Source organism: Gnatocerus cornutus, chromosome 1 (assembly GCF_029298725.1).
Source record: "Gnatocerus cornutus isolate USDA-ARS CGAHR chromosome 1, icGnaCorn1.1, whole genome shotgun sequence".
NCBI lineage: Eukaryota > Metazoa > Arthropoda > Insecta > Coleoptera > Tenebrionidae > Gnatocerus > Gnatocerus cornutus.
In genome coordinates, this window is record NC_142233.1 from 37524537 (window position 1) to 37545338 (window position 20802).

A 20802-nucleotide genomic window follows, 5' to 3' on the forward strand; every position below is an offset into this window, starting at 1 on the left:
TGACTGTCACAACGATTCCTCCATATCGATTATGCAATGATAAACTGATTCACAATCAACGACGATAGGTATTTAATCGATCAGTTGGTGAATCTAATCATAATTGCTACATAAGTAGTTCATTGTTTCGGGAATTAATCTCGATTTATGAGTGTGAATAAAATCTCGACGTCCTGGCTCAAACTCACCAAATTTTCCAATTGTGCATCATTTCTCGCTAGCGCAAACTCTCGCATCACCAAAATAGATCTGGAACTAATTTTTCATAATTGAGGTTATCTCGAGAGTGCATATTTTAGTATACAGATCGATCGTTATCAAATTTGCTCATAAATACCCGAAATTTTAACCGCTTCGCATTGCAGTTGTTTTGTTTTATCACTTCCAGATGACCTCTGACATAAATTTTTCTGCGATCTCATAATACGATGGAACAAAACCAACACCAATCACGAATCGATTTACATAATTGACAAGACAATGTAACCTAGCCCTTGAATTTCAAACCGAGGCATTACATAAGCAAGTTCATTAACCAAAATCGCATGATTCACCTAAGGTGCTGTTTTCAAAAAGTCTGCTATTTGGAACTTCCTCTGAGCTATGTGAACCTTTTATTCAATTAGTGCGTTCCAATTCCGCTGTCTATTGTCGGGGCCTTCACTTACGCGCATCTGCATGGAAAAATTTTCACCTGACCATGTTGTCTCGTACAGAATTCAATAAATTCACAAAGCTGTTCGTTCCCACACGCAAATCGATGGAGGGTTTATTTATAGTTTTGGCACTTTTGGCGCAAAATCCTGCATGGACCTGATAGCAATGCAATTAATATCGTTTTTTGTTGTAATGTGACATTATTTTATTTCGGAAGAGATAAAAATGTCCAACCGAAGCAGATGTTGGTATGTAGGAATGGATGTTTTAGAAGTAGTGATTTTTTCAGCACGGCCGTTCAGACTCGTATCGTGTGGCCACGATTCCGTCCAATTACGACGACAACAAAACTGCAGATGGTAGAGCAAAGGTATTTCCGACATCACATGTTTACTCTTGTGGATTCTCTTCTATTTATTTCTTTTTACACATTTAACTATGTTGCTGGGTCAAGGATCTTTCCTATCTATATTTCTTCTATTTTTAAATTTATTATTTATCTGATACCGTTTTACTTTTAATTTAATCAAATTCTTTTACACACTCGCCAAATTCAACATTTTAACGTCAATGCGACTTTACAAAAATAAGCGAAAATTCTAACTCCTTATTTTAGTCAAGTTGTATTTCAAAATGATGATCAGTAAGGCGGTATTTTGGGTTTTTGTGTCACACACGTAAGTAATTTCTACGCTAACACTAATAGCACATTTCAAATATTGCACCTGGGTATGTACATAAACACGAACAACATCAATAACTTTATTATTTTACGAGCTACTTAATTTGTGTTTCTTTAGTAAGAGCAAACTTTCTTCCCCAAAGTTTAACATTTTTTGATATCTACTATATCTTATGTTTGTATAAATTACTCTCCACCCACGGAATCAAGCACTGTTTCCTGCAGAGTTGGTTTCGCTATCGTTACAAGGAATGGTGTAATCTTTCATGATAATTTTATTAGTTCCTTTTGACGTCATATGTAACGAGCAACTCCATTTCTTCCAAGGTTTGGGCTTGATTTTTTAAGTACACTTATACTGGATCGTTGCAGTTTCGCTCAGTTTTTCCAGACGTAACTGGACTAGTTAACCCATGAAGTAAGGATTGTTCTCCTTCCAATTAACACTGCTTTTTGCATGACTTGCTTTTGGGGCTTTTAGTGGAAACTGGGTTCGCACCGGTTAAATCAAAACCGATGCAGTTCTAAGCGATATGGAGGTAATCGGGTGCTAATTTAACCTGTTTCAGTCACGGAGGAAAAATGTGAAGAAGCCTAGGAAAGCAGACGACTTAGATGACTTGAAACAAGAATTGGACATCGACTATCACAAGATCACCCCGGAAGAATTATATCAAAGGTTCCAGACACATCCAGAAAATGTACGTTTTTTTCTTCGAAGACAAGTATTGGAACTGATGGATTTTATTGTAGGGCCTCAGTCATGCGAAAGCGAAAGAAAATTTGGAACGGGACGGACCCAATGCACTCACACCCCCAAAGACCACCCCCGAATGGGTGAAGTTTTGTAAAAATCTCTTCGGAGGTTTCGCTCTCTTATTGTGGATCGGTGCTATCCTTTGCTTTATAGCCTATTCTATCCAGGCTAGTACTGTTGAGGAACCCGCCGATGATAATCTTTATCTTGGCATCGTCTTAGCTGCCGTTGTTATCGTTACAGGTGGGTGGTTCACAAATATATTTCTATTATAGACTTAGAGGGTAAACCTTGTTTGTGCGAATTAATATTTAAATGCACACTATTTGATCAAAGCTAAAGGATACACTCAGAATTCGGTCAAGCTGATGTAACTTTAGCAGCCCGGAAATAGACTAACACGATTTTCTTAATGTGTACAAAAATTGACTCTAGTTATTTAAAGAATCTAATAGGTATTATCAATATCGACAGAATAAATATTGTTCCAATTATGCTGAACAACATTCACTTATTATCGATATTTCCAGTAAAACCTGGATTATTCATACACGACCTCGCTGATTCTTTACGTACTACCTACTCGTAGTAAAAATTCTCAATTTTTTGTTTTTAATCTAAAATCAATTAAGAAAAATTAAATGCCGCGTTTTCTGCTAAGAAATCGGGTATTTTTCTTTTTACGATTTTTGGCTGTTTCTTTTATCTGACTTTAATCTGCAATATAGATGAACGGCTCATTAATATAGTCGTTAAATATTATCTTCGAAATAATTATCTTATATTGAGACGACCACTTATTTTCAAATGTGTAGGTGCAATTTATTAAACGTGTTGTAAACATTTATTTTGAAATTGTCCAGACATGTCAATTATTTAATCAACTGGGCAGATTATTTTTTGGAAAAAATGATAAAAGGTATTTCCGGTTAGGTCAGGTCAGGTTGTTTTTAATATACAGTAGAAGCTCGATAATGTGAACACAAAAAAACAAGGACTGTTCATAATATCGAAAATGTTCACCCTATCGAGTGTCTTTTTTGTAGTAGAAAAAATTTAAACACAAAAAAACATTTATTGTGTAAATCGTCGTCTAAGCGGCAACATGCTCAATCTCAATTGTGAAAATATGTAGTTACTACTTTTTGTCAAATGTTTTTTTTGCGAAAATCTTACTGGTGGGGATTATCTTTTGTATTACTGATTAGGTCTAATCTTAAGCTAAAATTTGATACCAAATAAAAACTGAGAAAAATTACTTATGTTGCCGCTTAGATGACGAAATATTCACGGTTACATTTATTAAAGCTTTACAAATTTACAAAGAACGACGTTATTTTTCGCTGAACTTTTTTTTATTGATAATACATAGTTAATAACAGTCTTTTCGTGCATAAACTGTAGGCTTAAAGTATGGTTCACTTCTATTTGATTTTGTTGGGCCCACTTTATTGTTCACACTATCGCATCGTTCATATGACAGCAAGTTCATGTTATCGAGCTTCTACTGTAATACACCGTGTTTCAAAAAGATTTTCATCTGGTCGCCTATGCTTTTCCGTACAAATTAAAAAATGCCACTTTACGAAGATAATGATTGAAACGTTGGTTACATAACCCCAAGATACTTGTTTAAAAATGTTAGGTAGACACTTATTTAGGATGACTGGATCGCTAAAGGGGTAAAACTAACTCTACGTCTGCTTAATTTTTCTGTTTGTTGTTTAAATTCTTTCCCTATTGGCAATTTTGACATTTCACAAGTGACACTATTGACAGAAGTCCAAAGTGACCGGACTAGTTTTAATACAGTACAATGCGAGCGACACAAAAGGAATGAGATTCCAAAGGCAACTAGATGAAAATCATTTTGAAACACTGTTTATAATCGTTTGGGTTGCATACATTAAAAAAGGTACTTTGCACACCAGTGGCGTAGACCATGAAATAAAACAGCGTTTACTTCAAAATGGCAACTTATTTTTAGTCTTCTTTTTTCATTTAACACTTTATGTGCGTTGTAATTATAATAATGCCGTTTCCTGCACATAACTCATAGTCCATCGAGAACGGAATTTTAAGACATGTGGTTTTAAGATCCCTTCAACACGCCGCCATTGCCCATATTTGAATTGGCGCCTAATTTGTGACCATTGCGCATGCATCTATTAGTAGTGCTTTTTCTAAGGGTGGACATGTTGTATAAAAAATTACTACAGACAAAAATGTTGAAACTGCCTACTGGCCTAAGATGTTAACATTCTTGGCCGAAATAAGTTTTCAATTTTACATAATAAAAAAAATAACGCAAGGTTATATTGTGGATATGTATTTCAGAGTTAAGAAACAATAAAATATACATATATGCATTCCTCAAATTTACAATTGTTACATAATATAACGATAATTACGAAAAAAATAAAAATTGCTTCGATAAAAAATTCAAAAGTGGACTTAGCAAATTACCGCTCTAGTTGCTATGTTGACAAAATCTAAAATTTTCGAATAATATAAACAAACTCTTTGTTGTTGCAATTTATTTAAAAAAATCGGATATATTCTATTCAGGATGTAATCAAAATGCGTGCTAATATCATTAAGTGGTAGGTACTAATGTCATGCACAATTAATTGGCATCATTTAAAACTTCAAACTTACATAATTATTTTTTTTATTGTGTTCAAAGCCCACGGAATTAGAGGACACTGCACTGCGGAAAAGTTTTGACAGCTACCAACAATTTTTCTAAAAACAAAGAAAATAGCTTTTTTCTCTCTTATATCAACGAAAATGTTATTATAGAGATTAAGGCAACTTTAATTAAACCCAATTATTATATCCCGCCTCAGCTGCCGCTTTTTGAATTACAAAAGGGTTCACTTTACACCAATTACTATTATTTGCTAATATCATTAATAAACCAAAAATGCAAAAATGACTATCTTTCTTTCTATGTATCTACTTTTGGACGTCACAACTTACTGCGAGCTAATTCACTTTCAGTACCTTACATGTGTTTTTAGACGAAATTTTAATACCAATTTTTTTTCTAATGGAGTTAAATTAAAACCTAATTCGTTTTTGATACACATACAAGCAGATGATAACATTTATTAGAAAAAATATTCGCACGCATTTTGATTACCCTGTATTTAGTATTGATTGTATGTATTTTGAATGTTTCGTTGGTAATCATGGTAACGCGACAATGTCATCATGAGTTATTTTTATTTTTTAGTATCTGCAATCTTCATTATTTTTTTATTAATTTGAATGAACTAAAATTTTTGAAAATTCTTATAGATTGCATGGCAGCTAATTTACAAAAAAATGCATAAACCTTTCTATGTGTATATTGGTGTCAAAATAAATATTCATACTTTCCAACTTTTTTAGCATTATCTTTTTAGTGTCAGTTTTAATGTAATTATTTTCAGTTCAGTTAACTCTTAATGATTTTACTTCTTTTGAATCCACAACAAACCATTATGAACTAAATTTTTTCAACATTCAAACTACATAATATTAAAGTGTAATTTTGACATTATTAGTTATTTTGGTTCCTACCGTGGAAATAACTATGTTGAGTTGATTCGTTAATGCGATATTTCATGCCATTGAAGGAAAACAACTAATATGTATAATATTGATACCTTGGTGGTAGCGCCCATGTATTTCATCGTTTTTAGATTGGATTGACATGATCCTGAACTTTGTAACAAAATTTTAATTGGAAGATTGATGACTTTCTAATTAATGAATCTTAATAAATGACCTGATGATTGAATTAATACGTATTATAATCATTTCACTGAGCAACAGTGATTAAGCTTTCAACATGTTAAAATAAAATTAGAAATATTATAGATCTGGCATAATAATAAGCCATAATCCTTATTGAATAGAATATAGTAGTTTCATTGAACGTTACACTTTAATATTCTTGTTTTTATAGGTATATTTTCTTATTATCAAGAAAGCAAGAGCTCGAAAATTATGGAATCGTTCAAAAACATGGTCCCTCAATTTGCTACTGTACTTAGGGAGGGTGAAAAGCTGACTCTTCGCGCCGAAGACTTGGTGTTGGGTGATGTAGTAGAGGTGAAATTCGGCGATAGGATCCCGGCCGATATCCGAATCATCGAATCCCGAGGCTTCAAAGTGGACAACTCTTCACTGACCGGCGAATCAGAACCGCAATCCCGCAGTCCGGAATTTACACACGAGAATCCCCTAGAAACGAAAAACCTAGCGTTTTTCTCAACTAACGCCGTCGAAGGCACTGCCAAAGGTGTTGTGATTAGTTGTGGTGACAATACCGTGATGGGTCGCATCGCTGGTCTCGCCTCCGGACTGGACACCGGCGAAACTCCCATCGCCAAAGAAATCCATCATTTCATCCATCTTATTACTGGTGTTGCTGTTTTCCTCGGGGTTACTTTCTTCGTCATCGCGTTTATTCTTGGTTACCATTGGCTTGACGCTGTTATCTTTTTGATTGGTATCATCGTAGCTAATGTCCCTGAAGGTCTTCTTGCTACTGTCACTGTCTGTTTGACTCTTACTGCTAAACGAATGGCTTCCAAGAACTGCTTGGTCAAGAATCTCGAAGCTGTAGAAACTTTGGGTTCAACCAGCACCATTTGCTCAGATAAGACCGGAACTCTTACCCAAAACCGGATGACTGTGGCGCATATGTGGTTTGACAACCAGATTATCGAAGCTGACACCACTGAAGATCAGTCGGGAGTCCAATATGACCGCACTAGTCCAGGCTTCAAAGCTCTATCTCGAATTGCCACTCTTTGCAACCGAGCCGAGTTCAAAGGAGGTCAAGATAATGTACCCATCCTCAAACGTGAAGTTAGCGGAGATGCTTCAGAAGCTGCTCTTCTCAAATGTATGGAACTTGCTTTGGGCGACGTTATGGGCATCAGACGCAAGAACAAAAAAATATGCGAGGTTCCCTTCAATTCTACCAACAAATATCAAGTTTCCATCCACGAGAATGAAGACGCTAGTGATCCTCGTCATATTCTTGTAATGAAGGGCGCCCCAGAACGTATTTTGGAACGTTGCAGCACCATCTTTATTTGCGGCAAAGAAAAAGTTCTCGACGAAGAGATGAAAGAAGCATTCAACAACGCCTATTTGGAACTCGGTGGTTTGGGCGAACGTGTGCTCGGTTTCTGCGATTTTATGCTACCAACTGATAAATTTCCAATTGGCTACAAATTTAACTCTGATGACCCTAACTTTCCTCTTGACGGTCTCAGATTCGTTGGTCTGATGTCCATGATTGACCCTCCAAGAGCTGCAGTACCTGATGCTGTCGCTAAATGCAGAAGTGCTGGTATTAAAGTCATTATGGTCACTGGTGATCACCCGATTACAGCTAAAGCTATTGCTAAATCAGTCGGAATTATTTCTGAGGGCAACGAGACTGTAGAAGACATTGCTCAACGACTCAACATTCCCGTCTCGGAAGTCAACCCAAGAGAAGCTAAAGCTGCTGTTGTTCATGGTTCAGATCTTAGGGACCTTTCTTCAGACCAATTAGATGAAATTTTGAGATACCACACTGAGATTGTATTCGCTAGAACTTCGCCTCAACAGAAATTGATTATTGTGGAAGGTTGCCAACGGATGGGAGCAATTGTTGCCGTGACTGGTAAGTAGAGGTTTTGTCATAAATCAAAGAACTATCCCGTGATAATTTAAAAAAATAAAGAAAATCAAGTTTTGTTATTACACAGAATTTAGAGTAACAATCACTAAATTTAGCCTGTAGAGAAAAAACAGTGTTGCAATAAGTAATTATTTGTTTGGAATGGCCAAGTAGAGGTAGGTCATAGTATTTTAAATGGTTTGTTTAATAGTATTTTCTCAAGGTTAATAACCTGGCATCAGGTATGATTCTATAAAAGCTGCCCAAAATGAGCTTATTTCAATTATTGTAGTAAAGCTTTTTTTTCTTCAAACGTCACAAAAAGTCATTATTTTTTAGTCGTTTTTAGACAGTAAAGTAGGCAATTTTGTTATAAGTAATGAAAAGCGCTCGTTGACATTGAAACACTTTTGCTGCCTAGGCAGAAAAAGTACTTTGTGTGACGGGTACTATTTGAGACTTACATTTTGCACTTGCACTTGCACGATCTTAACTTTGAAACTCTTTGAAACCAATATTTTTCACAGTAAATGTCATGACAACTACATGCATAGCCATCCATGTTTATAGTTCAATTTGCGTTCACTCATTGTCGGTCATGGAATTGAATCTAACGTTTGGAGAAAAAGTAGTATTTGTTATTTTATGTTAACATTTTTGGCTGAAATAAGTTTTCAATTTTACATAATAAAAAGAATAACGCAAGGTTATATTGTGGATAATTTAATACGTATTTCAAAGTTAAGTAACAATAAAATATACATATATGCATTCCTCAAATTTACAATTGTTACATAATACATATAACGATAATTACGAAAAAAATAAAAAATTCTCCGATAAAAAATTCAAAAGTGAACTTGGCAAATTACCGACTTTAGTTGCTATGTTGACAAAATCTAAAATTTTCGAATAATATAAACAAACTTTTCATTGTTGCAATTTATTTAAAAAAATCGGATATATTCTATACCAACCAAGTTACTAGATTTCCATGGCTTGCCGCGGTCTAAAAAGATTGGGAATGCATTATAGGCAATTTTCTTACAAGTAATGAAAAGCGCTCGTTGACATGGAAACACTTTTGCTGTCTAGGCAGAAAATAGTTGTTTGTTTCACTAAGCTAGAAAATGGTCTTTTGGAAATGCAAGGAAAGTATTGAAATTTGAGCCCGGAGGGCGAGGATATCAATTTCCGAGCATTTCCAAGACATTTTCTAGCCGTGTCAAACACGAAATTTTGTACGCCATCAATTATAATAGTTATTTATTTTAACTTTTGATTTGAACTTGAAACGTCATTCCGTCATTTAGGGGAATTTCAACAGCTGGAAAATAGGTTGGTAGTACCCCATTTAAATCAAACGATTGCAGATTAATTTAAATTCAAATATGTTTCTGCAAATTTTTGTGGTATTTTTGCTTAATTAATCTACCTTTATTATTTTCGAATTGCCTCCAAATCAGCACACAAATTGACACAATTGACATTTATGCAGCGATGCCAACTTGCAAAATAAAACCAACTATTCGAAATGTCACGTTTGACTGCCTAGACATTCAAAAGGTACTTTTCTTGTCGCAAATGAGTAGCACAAATCTCATGAAAAGTGACGGAGGCGCACAAAGTACTTTTTGTGACGGTTACTATTTGAAACTTACCTTTTGTATGGCCCCTGCACGATCTTAACTTTGAAACTCTTTCAAACCACTATTTTTCACAGTAAATGTCATCAATGACAACTACATGCATAGCCATCCATGTTTATAGTTCAATTTGCGTTCACTCATTGTCGGTCATGGAATTGAATCTAATGTTTGGAGAAAAAGTAAAGTTCGTTTTTTTTAAAAAAATCACCAACACCACAATCTTCTCCTGGATTACAACCGGCAACGTTGCCTAGGGAGATTTTTGGTGAGAAAATAGTTGTCAAATTTTTGACATTTTTGAAAATTAGGCAGTGTTTCCGTTAAAAACGTTTCTTTTACAGCCTGTTGGATTGCAAATCAAATGATTTAATAGTGAAAAGACTCGGCACAGTCTGAAAAGTCGTTTTGTGTAATCAAATTGTCAATTAGGCAGCTAACCTATTTGATTTTATCACCAAAAAGTCACCATCGACGATGTTGCCGGTTGTAAAGTGCTGGGAGAGTGCGGTGTTGGTGGTTTTTTAATAAAAATACGGACTCTAGTATTTGTTATTTGGCCGAAAAGTGTCTTTGCTGTCTCGCAATTTTCCACCACAAAAAGTACCATTTTTCTGCCGTATAACAAAATCTACTATTTAATATTCTTCTGCCCACAACAATACTTTCTGTTTGTTTTTGTTGTTAATTTCGTTCTTTTTGTTTTGTGCAGGTGATGGTGTAAACGACTCGCCTGCGTTGAAAAAAGCCGACATTGGAGTGGCTATGGGTATCGCCGGTTCCGACGTTTCTAAGCAAGCTGCCGACATGATCCTGTTGGATGACAATTTCGCGTCCATCGTAACAGGGGTGGAAGAAGGACGTCTGATCTTTGATAATCTCAAGAAGTCCATCGCGTACACCTTGACCTCAAATATCCCTGAAATTTCGCCTTTCCTTGCTTTTATCCTGTGCGACGTTCCCCTGCCTCTCGGTACCGTAACAATTTTGTGCATCGATCTTGGAACAGACATGGTGAGTTGAATACCATTTGTTAATAGATTTATTGTTTGTGTGCCCCATATATTTTACAAATGAGATATAAATTGATAAGGCATCAGTTGTACGGTTATATACACTTTGTTTCATCGAAGGTGCCGGCCATTTCACTCGCTTACGAAAAAGCCGAGTCCGACATTATGAAACGACGACCACGTGACCCGTACTCTGATAAATTAGTTAATGAAAGGTACAAATTCAACTCAGTGCAGATAATAAGCATGTAGTTCTTTATTGGAAATTTTTTATGAAATTTGCACTGGTAGGCTCGGTTATTTCAGTCACGTTCTGAAGAGTAGATAGTTCCGTTCTTTCAGTAGATTTTAATAAACGGAAGGTCACGATAAAACCGACAAGGTACGTTCTTTCAGGCATTCTTCAGTCTTGCTCAATTATTTCCATTGTGTTAATGTCCTGTAGGCTTTTTCTTCCACCTGAGCCTTTTAGATAGAGTTAAATGTGCACATAAGGATGCCACATTCATTATCTGCACATTTATTAAATGCGCTAGATACCAGAAATTTCATTTTACCTTATCCATACTACCAAACATTGAAATTGGTCACGTTTTATAAGCCCGTTTATTTTTATTTTTATTTTTTTATTTTGGTGAAATTTAGGTTCCCGCTATCTCTTTGGCGTACGAAGAAGCAGAATCTGATATTATGAAGAGACCACCCCGAGATCCCCAGAACGATAAACTTGTCAATGATAGGTGCTGTTTTTTTTTTTCTTCGCTAACAATGTGGTCGTTTTATTTTGTACTGTTTTTTTTACTAACTGTATATATTTGCAGTATATTGGGATAATATTAAACACTTAATAACGAGTTGCACTGATGCCTGATGGGATAATATGTAACTGCATGTATTAAAAATTAAACTAACAGTCTTAACAGACTTGAGCAATAATTATTAACATGGTGACAAGATAAATGGTTTTGTCCTTGTCCAGCTTTTTGTCTTGTCAATGGGGTTGTAATATTTGATTTTATTGTTGGGTTATATTGTATAGCTATTATTAAGAACAAAAGACACAAACACACAGTTCCCCTCCTTGTATCACGCATAATGCGTAGTCGCCTTGCTTGGCACAGCTGGCTCGACCCCTAGTCTCTTAGACGTTCTTAGTTTCGTTCAGATGTGCAAGTCGTAGCAATGGTAATCATGACTCGTCTGTTGCTTGCATAGAACAAATTCGATAGATGTCATAACGTTATGTTGAATTTGTAAATGTAAATTTCTTGGTAATGAATTTGTTCTCTGTATGGACGTCATAACACTATCATAATAGTGTAGCACATCTGCGTACTAGAGTTAGGCAAGTCAACAGCAGTGCTGGCATGTAAGTGTGCCCTCCTGGTTCATTTGTAATCCTTCTACTTCCCAAATTTTGTTTTGACGTGTATTTGTTTGGCCGAGCTCAGGTCCCCGCCATATCCCTGGCATACGAGGAGGCAGAGTCTGATATAATGAAGCGCCGTCCTAGAAACCCTTTCAATGATAAACTCGTCAACGAAAGGTAATAAAACCGCCACGTGTTCTATCCACTTCATACCTTTAAACATAAAAAAGATTGGATCGGAACGGCTGCATCAGTTTGATGTTTCCAAAGTATCGTATGCCATGCGTACGCGATAACTTCTGCTTCCCCTAATACCCTTCCTTTCGTGTGTTTTAAGACTCCTTCACTCACTTTATTTAGCTTTTTTGCTTTGCTGCAACCGTGTTGCATTTGGCGCCCAACCTACCGTTTCGCCGAGCAAAAAAAATCAGAAATAGTAGGTTGGGCGCTCGAGCGCTTGCGACGTAGTGTTGGTGTAAAGGGTAAGTTTTTTTTATTTAGAAAGCAGCACATCATTCATTCTGCACCCCGCTTATCAGCTGAAACCTCATTCCTTTTCCCGGCCCGCAACCTCTTTCAACACACCAGTCTAGACAGGTCTATTTAACTTCTGCATGTTGATTTCTCACAACTAACTTTTTGTGTTGCGCCGGCCACTGTATAGGTGCCTGCTATTTCTCTGGCTTACGAAGCCCCGGAGTCCGACATTATGAAACGTCAGCCGCGCGACCCTTATAGGGACAACCTGGTAAATCGCAGGTGGGTCGCAAGCGGTGTCGTGGCGGGTAAACAGCACCACAACTACAACCTCGGCACATGAAACGCGGCATAAGTGTCCCTTATTATTATCACTGTTTGTGTGCTCTTCGGCACCTACGTCCGAACGTCCCAAACGTTTTGGCACTTGTTGTACTGTTCTGTTAGCACCAACACGAGTTTTGGGCAGGCAGAAGCTGTATTTTTTGTTCCTACAAGTATGATCGTCGGTACATTTCATTTTGGGCTCTGTAATGTTCAAGTCAAAAAAGGACAGTGGGCATTAAAAGGTACCATTTAAAGTGGGTTTTTAGTCACTTTGAGAACGTAAGACGAACAACTTATCGAAACTGTGGATAAGTTTCAAAATATGTAATTTACGGGTGTCTTTTTTGTATTTCATTTTATAATATGTACAACGTGTTTATAAATGTTTCTAGCATCAAGGATGGCTATGAAATGTCAAAGAAATTTGCCGCTCATTACAAATGTGGGTTTCGATTTGTCAACTGACATTTGCAGTTAACCTCAAACATGAAGCAAAGTAAGTTTTGAGAAATAAACTGTTCCAGTTGTAGTTTAAAACCAGAAAATCGAAACGACATTGAATTAAGTAACATTATAAATAATTTTCCTGATAGTTACAGTCACTATGAAAACAAAGCGGCAAAATAATGTACGACATGAATTCCAAAGCCACGCTTGATGCTAGAAACATTTATAAACACCTTGTACTATCGGCGACACCGAAATGTGAACGACTTTTTCGTTGTCATGGATTTTTCTCTGAATTTCCATAATGTAAAGACTTTGACCAGTGGCGTTCTTTTTAATTTTTCTCAAAACATTTTATTTTACCTATACAACTCTTCCTAATCAACAGCCACTACTCTTAGCGACCGATCTTCATCAAATTTTGCAATAATTCTTGGTTTTTCGACTATAGTTCAATGTTTAACCGATTTAACTACCTACTGTCATCAATTGTCATAAATGACAATTAGAAGTGCGCCTATGATTTAAAGTGAAAATTACGCTAGACAATTTTGCCGTACACATTTCGTTGTCGTCAATAGTATAGTGTCTCAGAACTCATGACCCAGAGAGCAACAGATGGTAAATTTCAAAACAAAAATTGATTAAGTTTAATCATATTCGAGAAAGGATAAAAGATTAACAACCAATCCCGAAAGCTTATTCTAGAGGTGGAGTAAAAGGCCATCCCAATTTCCTAGGCAACGAGAGTGTAATGTTCACCTGACCAATGGACGATAGTATGTGTCCATAGTTACCAATTTTCAAATTCTGTTCAGCTTCCGGATTGGCTACTGTTTTTTCGTCTAAACTCGATTGTTTTTTGAGTCAAAAAATTTTTCTTTAGAAATTTTGGTTCAGAATTGTTTAAACCATTTTTCTCTGGGTCACGAATTCTGGGACACCCTATATATTTGCCATTATTAACTGGCGACACAATGTGTAAGAAAATGTCCCACAACAAAAATAATACATTGATTTGCCTTTATGGAAAAAGTAATTTGATATAAATGGAAAGGCGACAAGTTTCATGTGCTTATTTTTGGATGAACCACTCTGGTATATGTAAATAAAAGTGCAGTATAAATTCGAATTAGTAAAATCTAGAACAATACATGATATATGTATGTAAAAAACAAAATTTAGTTATAAAATCTTGCATGCGTTTTAAATTTCTTTTTTTTAGAATAAATCTAATTTTTTTCCATGATTATCCACATTTTTACATTCTATTCTCAAAATGGATATTTTGTCTTTCACGTTCAAATTCTTTATTCAACTTACTTTTTAGTGCTCACAATGGTAAAATTTCCATTTCTCTCATGTGCCTCAGTGTCTTTTGAATCTTGCTTTATTAAGGCATTTTCTTTAAATTCTTGATATTTTTAACGTAGTTTAAGCTACAGTAAAGAATTTTTGCCGAGGTATAGTTTGTGATGCCCGTAGAAGAGCATTTTTATAGGAAGCACAGTTTTTAGCATTTTTTTTCCTGCTCTAGGTGTGTTGGATACACAAGAAAATCTTTCGAGATTTAGAGTTTTTCTGTTTATTTCTTAATAGATTAGCTCTTAGAATAGTTTGTAGTTCTTAAAACAAGTTTTGCATGCTACACACACCTGTCTAAAATTAACCCAACACCTTCCTCGGTATGCTTCTTTGGAATATATCTATGGATTTCATAGATTTATGTAGTGTAGTTAGTCTAGTTTCTTTTTTATAAACTGACCAAATTTTGCTTAGTTAAAAAATTTGCTTTTATCTCTAATTGACTTGTTCATTTTTATAGTTGAGGTAATTTGGCGCACCAGGTTTTGAATATGGGCACTTATGAGTGCATTTTGCTTGTTTTTTAGCATTTAAAGGATTCACTACGTAGAATGAAGTGAATCTTTTAAGAATGTTTGTTTTTCTATTAATCTTTTATAAAACTAATCCAATTATAGTGCGGTTAATGATTCAAGTAAGTAACCTTTTCTCTGATATTCAAAGAACCATACAGGATCCCTCCACTAACCCACTTCCCGTAAGAAGCAGAAGTAACGCTTACAGTATGAAGCATCGTTTTCTTATCATGTCAGTCATTAAAATTGCACGTACATGATATAAAAGCGTTGTATATTACACAGTGGTAACATACTAAAGTACAGAACGCATGCAGTATTTTGTAATTGTGCTTAAATGTAACAGCATGAATCGTGGGATGTGCTTTCGTAAGTATGTGGGAGTACGGTGATTTTTTGTGTTAACTTGTACATATGGCGATGGATCAAAAAGTCACCGTATAGAGGTTATTTTTTTCTGGACTTTTCCTTATATTTTCAATGGTATCCAGGTTGATCTCCATGGCATACGGTCAAATCGGCATGATCCAAGCTGCAGCTGGTTTCTTCGTCTACTTTGTAATCATGGCGGAGAATGGTTTTAGACCAACAGATTTATTCGGCATTCGAAAACAATGGGACTCCAAAGCTGTGAATGATCTCACGGATTCCTATGGTCAAGAATGGGTTAGTTGCACTTTTGTTGGTAACAATTAAATTTGACACTTGTTTTTCCCTGCAGACCTACCGAGACAGAAAAACCTTGGAATACACGTGCCATACCGCTTTCTTCGTTTCCATCGTTGTTGTACAATGGGCTGATTTGATCATTTGCAAGACACGTCGTAACTCTATTATCCATCAGGGAATGCGCAATTGGGCTCTCAATTTTGGCTTGGTGTTTGAAACTGCTCTCGCCGCCTTCCTTTCGTACACTCCAGGGATGGACAAGGGCTTGCGCATGTTCCCGCTCAAGTAAGTGTAGAACTAATTTTTTCGAATTTGCCGCTTTAATAGGTCCAAGAGTACTCAATTTGGAGTCGTTTATAGAGTCCGTTTTTTTATTAAAAAACCACCGACACCGCACTCTCCCACCACTTTACAACCGGCAACGTCGTCGATGGTCACTGTGAAATCGAGTAAATACGGTGGTCGCATGTCTTAAGGGCCCCACAAACCTCGTTCTTGCACGACGTGTTTGAACGACGGTTTCGACGGTTGGAACGAAACGGTCGGAAAAACCGAGGTCTGTGGGCAAAAACCGTCGTGTTGAACCGACAGTTTTGCCCACAGACCTCGGTTTTTCCGACCGTTTCGTTTCAACCGTCGAAACCGTCGTTCAAAAACGTCGTGCAAGAACGAGGTTTGTGGGGCCCTTTAATAGCCGAACGGAATGGTGACGTCACAGAGCGCCTTGTATGACCATTCTATTATTTACAATTACATTTTGCTGAAATAATGTTTCTTCTATTAACATATCACAAAATTATACAGCAATTTCCTCTTACTTTGGGAAAATAATGTTTCAAATCATTTCTCAGTTTTAATATAGCAGAAATATTAATCCTAAGGTGGGTAAATTAAATCATTAATTCCGATTAAATAGATATTTAACACTGTGTTAACACGACATGAAACCGTTTTTTCGCCAATCAAATGTCAGCAATTGTCAAGTTAGTTGCAAAATCAACTTAATTTAATTATTGTGCAAACCGGCTTATGGATTTTTATAATTATATAATATTTTAAGCTTTAAATAGTAATAACAAAATCTTTCATCAAAACTAATATAAATGGAGACGTAATTTTTAAGCAAAACAAAAAAAAACATCCGTTTCTAATAAGAAAACACATTTTGTTTTCTAAGTAATGGCTACAAAAACATTGTTATTTTAGCGTCATTTAGAGCTTATTTAATCAGCAGTGATAATAGTTCATCGTGTACAATCCAATACTGTTTTTTGCGTTTTTCTCTGCTAACATTTGACGTCCTTATGACATATTTATTGTCTTCAAAAAGTTCACAACAAAAAATTCACCTAAAGTGAAAATATTCGGTTAATCGGTTACCTTAAATTCTTTCACAGTTGTAAATCAAAGCAAATTTTCATCGTTCTTTAAAAAATGTGAATCAAATTTGAAGTAAAATAAAAACTTGTCGAAGATTTCTTGTCTTCCGACGAGTTTTGGTTGTGGAAATACGCGTTATATGTCCGTTTGCATTTTTGTTATGAAAGTAGGCAGCTATTTTGGAATAAATAATATTTCTTAATCGAACACTTATTTGAAAAAGGAATACAGTGGAATCCGGTTATATTGACGGCGAAGGGGAATGAAAATATGGTCACATTAAGCGGACGTCATAAAAAGCAAACTTGTAAAAAAAAGCCAAAAAAACCTAATTTGTCAATGTAATAAAAAATATCATTCTCAAAAAACATACAACAAAATAAAACATAAAATATATTTGAAGAAGTCCTTTGAAAACTAATTTATAAAAGTTAAAAAATACATATTTGTAACAAAAAAATAACAATATAAAACGTAAAATGTACCTATTTTAGAACATCGGCAATCATCTAGATTTAAAAAAAAAGAATTTGTAAAAAAAAGCTGTAATTTTTGTCTACAAATTATTGCACCTTTTTCTTTAATTAAAAATGATTTTCTATGTTGAGCCAATTTTTTATTAAGATCAAAACTAGCCTGCAGCGTAAGATGTATGAGGGAAAAAGAAAAGCTGGTCACAATAACATTGTGCGATTTGCTGAAAACGACGTCACTATAACCGGCATATCTGCCTAACCGAAGTCATTATAACAGGGTAAAAATTCATTTAAATTAGATGGAAACTAAACTGTTACAAGTTGGTCATAATAAACGGTGAGTCATTATATGCGAAGTCATAATAAACCGATTCTACTGTAGTATTATTTTACTTAGCATTTTCAGATGAAATGGATATACTTTGCCAACATCTAAAAGACATCACTCGATAATATTTTAATACAAATAAACATAATTTTTGCGAAAATTAATTCGTGTGACGTCATCACTCCGTTCGGCTATAGAGATGCGAGATGCGACCACCGTATTTACTCGATTCACCGTGGTCGATGGTGACTTTTTGGTGATAAAATCAAATAGGTTAGCTGCCTAATAGACAATTTGATTACACAAAACGGCCTTTCAGGCTGTGCCGAATCTTTTCACTATTAAATCATTTGATTTGCAATCCAACAGGCTTTAAAAGAAACGTTTTTAACGGAAACACTGCCTAATTTTCAGGAATGTCAAAAATTTGACAACTTTTTTCTCACCAAAAATCTCCCTAGGCAACGTTGCCGGTTGTAATGCAGGGGAAGATTGCGGTGTTGGTGTTTTTAAAAAAAAAAAACGGACGAAAGTAGGAAATTTTGTTTTTAAAGAGTTGACAGAACTAATTAGTCTGGTTGTCACCCGTTTCCTGTCAAGTTCTTGGTCAATTTTACCATTTACGATTCGTGTTTAATAAATTGCTGCGTGAATAAAAAATGTATCAATATAATTGAATTGTCCTTTGCGTTAGGTTAAAACGTTAGGTTAAAATTCAGTGATAGTGAAACTCAATAATAAATGTCAAATTTTAAATTTAATTTGAAAATCAAGTGGCAAGTCGTGGTTACAAAACCATTACCAATCGTGTAACACGAAAACTCTTAGAATTGGAAAATTAAAATTTTTTATTAAAAAAAGGGTGCAAATTCGAAAAAATAGTTTTTATACTCATCGCTTGTTTTTCGATGTTTTGCGCACGCTTTTCAGTGCGCGAAGCAGTGTTTTGCGGTTGAGTAGGGCTAGTCGACCGCAAAACAAAACAAAAGACAATCGTGCCTTGACAACCAATGTCAGTACGGAACTTAATATTGAAAGGGTGAACCAAATAAATAACACGAGGTTTTATTATTCGACATTGGGGCACACAAATTTGAATATTTCACAATAACAAAATTACAAATATAAAAAAATGGTTGCTAAGTTACTATATAACTATTTGATTTAATTTCTCGTTTTATTTCTGGACACAAAAACTTGAGCAGTTTGTCTACCCCTTTGTTTGCCTCCTAAGTGACTTGGAAGTACCATGTAAAAAAAGGCTTACAAATCATGGCAACCGCATGACAATTCTGTCTAAAAATTTAGTAAAATCTAAAAAATTTAATTAAAAATATATTCGTATAAAAAATGTTATACAATCCTCGTGCGCGAAGCTTGTTCGTGCATTCGCGTAAATAAAACACTCGCTCCTTTCAGTCGCTCGTGCTTTAAATAAACGCTCATGCACGAACATAAGCTTCGCGCACTAGTATTGTAAATAACTAATAAAGGACTTGTTTTATTGCATTGGTGCACTCGGCCATTATAAAACACGTTCTTTAATATACAATTTTTATGCAGTTTTTCAGTTTGAGGTCAAAATAAGATGCTGATATGAATCTTTTCTGTTAAAGGTTTGTGTGGTGGTTACCTGCAATTCCATTCATGTTGTCCATCTTCATCTATGACGAAACTCGAAGGTTTTATTTGCGTCGCAGCCCCGGAGGATGGCTGGAACAGGAGACCTACTACTAAGCGCATCACTTTGTTTTGCGTACTGCCACTAGGTGGCACTGCGTCTGCTGCCGCAGGTCACAACAACAAAAAACAACAAACAAAACAAAAAAAACATTCACACTCATCTGTCGATTGGAAGGACTCCGTTTCACCCGCCGTGACGGCGTTGTTCCTTATCGGTCGTTGTGTACAAAATCCTGTTGCTACTTCTAGTAAAATTTGCTGCATGCTTACGCTGCAGTCCGTACATTTGTAATTTGAAAAGAACGAGTGTGGGAATGAATGTGTGAGTGAAAACGAGGATGAGCGAGAGAACGAGGATTCTTCGCCCCACGGGGCCAGCAAAGGTTGGTTGGTCTGCAAGTCGAGCAGCAGTAGAGACGCAATAGTGTTTTCATACATTCCAAGTTGAAAACAGTTGCCTTAGTGATGTCGGACTGTGTGCGAGTGGGTGGGGGCGGAGCCTTGACGGACGGCGGTTGTTGTTGCGCGGCCTTCGAGGCTCCGCCACTGAACGTCTTGAACGAGGTAGTATTATTTAGGCTTTCAACACTTAGGTTAGCTAGATTGTAACTGTGTTGTTATATCGTGTTAAGTGTCATACCAGTCGTGCTCAATACACATGACTACTAACTACTATCACGATTGTAAACGTTTGACATTCGTTTCGTTTGTTGTGTATATAGTTTACGTAACGGGCGGGTAGGAGTTACACTGTGTAGGCAAGCACGAGTCCATAATATTGTTTCTAATATTGTTACGTTAACGTGCGGTTAGTTGTTCAACGTTGGAGACACACTTCTGGAGGTCTGCTTCTGTAGAGCCCTATTTTCTTATACTCTCTGATGCGCGCTGCGTTGGTCTGAGACCAGCCGACCACGGTATTGTTATCTTATTGTAAATATTTTTAAGTGATCACTTAATTATTTTCGCTTGTGTTCTTTTCACATTCATGTTTTAGTATGTAACGAAGCTGTATAAATTTGGGTTTTAATAAAATGGATGATAGTATTACATTTAAACCTATATTTTTCTTCCTCACCTTCACAAACAATTCACTAGTACAGACTGCTAAATTTTTATTTACTTTTTATACAGGGTGATTTTTAAAAAACGGCAGGCGTTGTAGAATTTTAAAAATTCAACTTTCTTATTTTAAATTAGGACCCATATATTTGTTTTCATAATTTGAAAGATATTAATTTTCTTGATTCAGAAATGTGCAATATGTTCTACTTTTAATAAAAAAATTATCAAAATTGAAAAAAAATTAGGCAATAAAACTTAATAAAGTCTAGGTGCGTGGT

General features: G+C 35.7%; 1 protein-coding gene across 9 annotated transcripts in view; it reads left to right on the forward strand.

Moving 5' to 3' along the window:
* The window catches only part of Atpalpha (sodium/potassium-transporting ATPase subunit alpha), a 55999-nt gene extending 35482 nt beyond the window's left edge, over window positions 1-20517 (forward strand). For 3 of the 9 annotated variants that reach the window (XM_088029616.1, XM_088029609.1, XM_088029622.1), the window contains exons 2-9: window positions 1909-2040; window positions 2093-2339; window positions 6052-7767; window positions 10123-10424; window positions 11069-11163; window positions 15415-15589; window positions 15645-15877; window positions 19393-20517. In XM_088029616.1, the coding sequence (XP_087885742.1) occupies window positions 1909-2040; window positions 2093-2339; window positions 6052-7767; window positions 10123-10424; window positions 11069-11163; window positions 15415-15589; window positions 15645-15877; window positions 19393-19513 (3021 nt within the window). In that variant the 3' untranslated portion in view covers window positions 19514-20517. Of the gene's footprint in view, window positions 1-946; window positions 1028-1908; window positions 2041-2092; window positions 2340-6051; window positions 7768-10122; window positions 10425-10543; window positions 10639-11068; window positions 11164-11874; window positions 11970-12456; window positions 12552-15414; window positions 15590-15644; window positions 15878-19392 lie in introns of all 9 variants that reach the window. The other 6 variants (XM_088029574.1, XM_088029601.1, XM_088029563.1 and 3 more) reach the window with 4 other exon arrangements.
* Window positions 20518-20802: the final 285 nt, after the last annotated feature.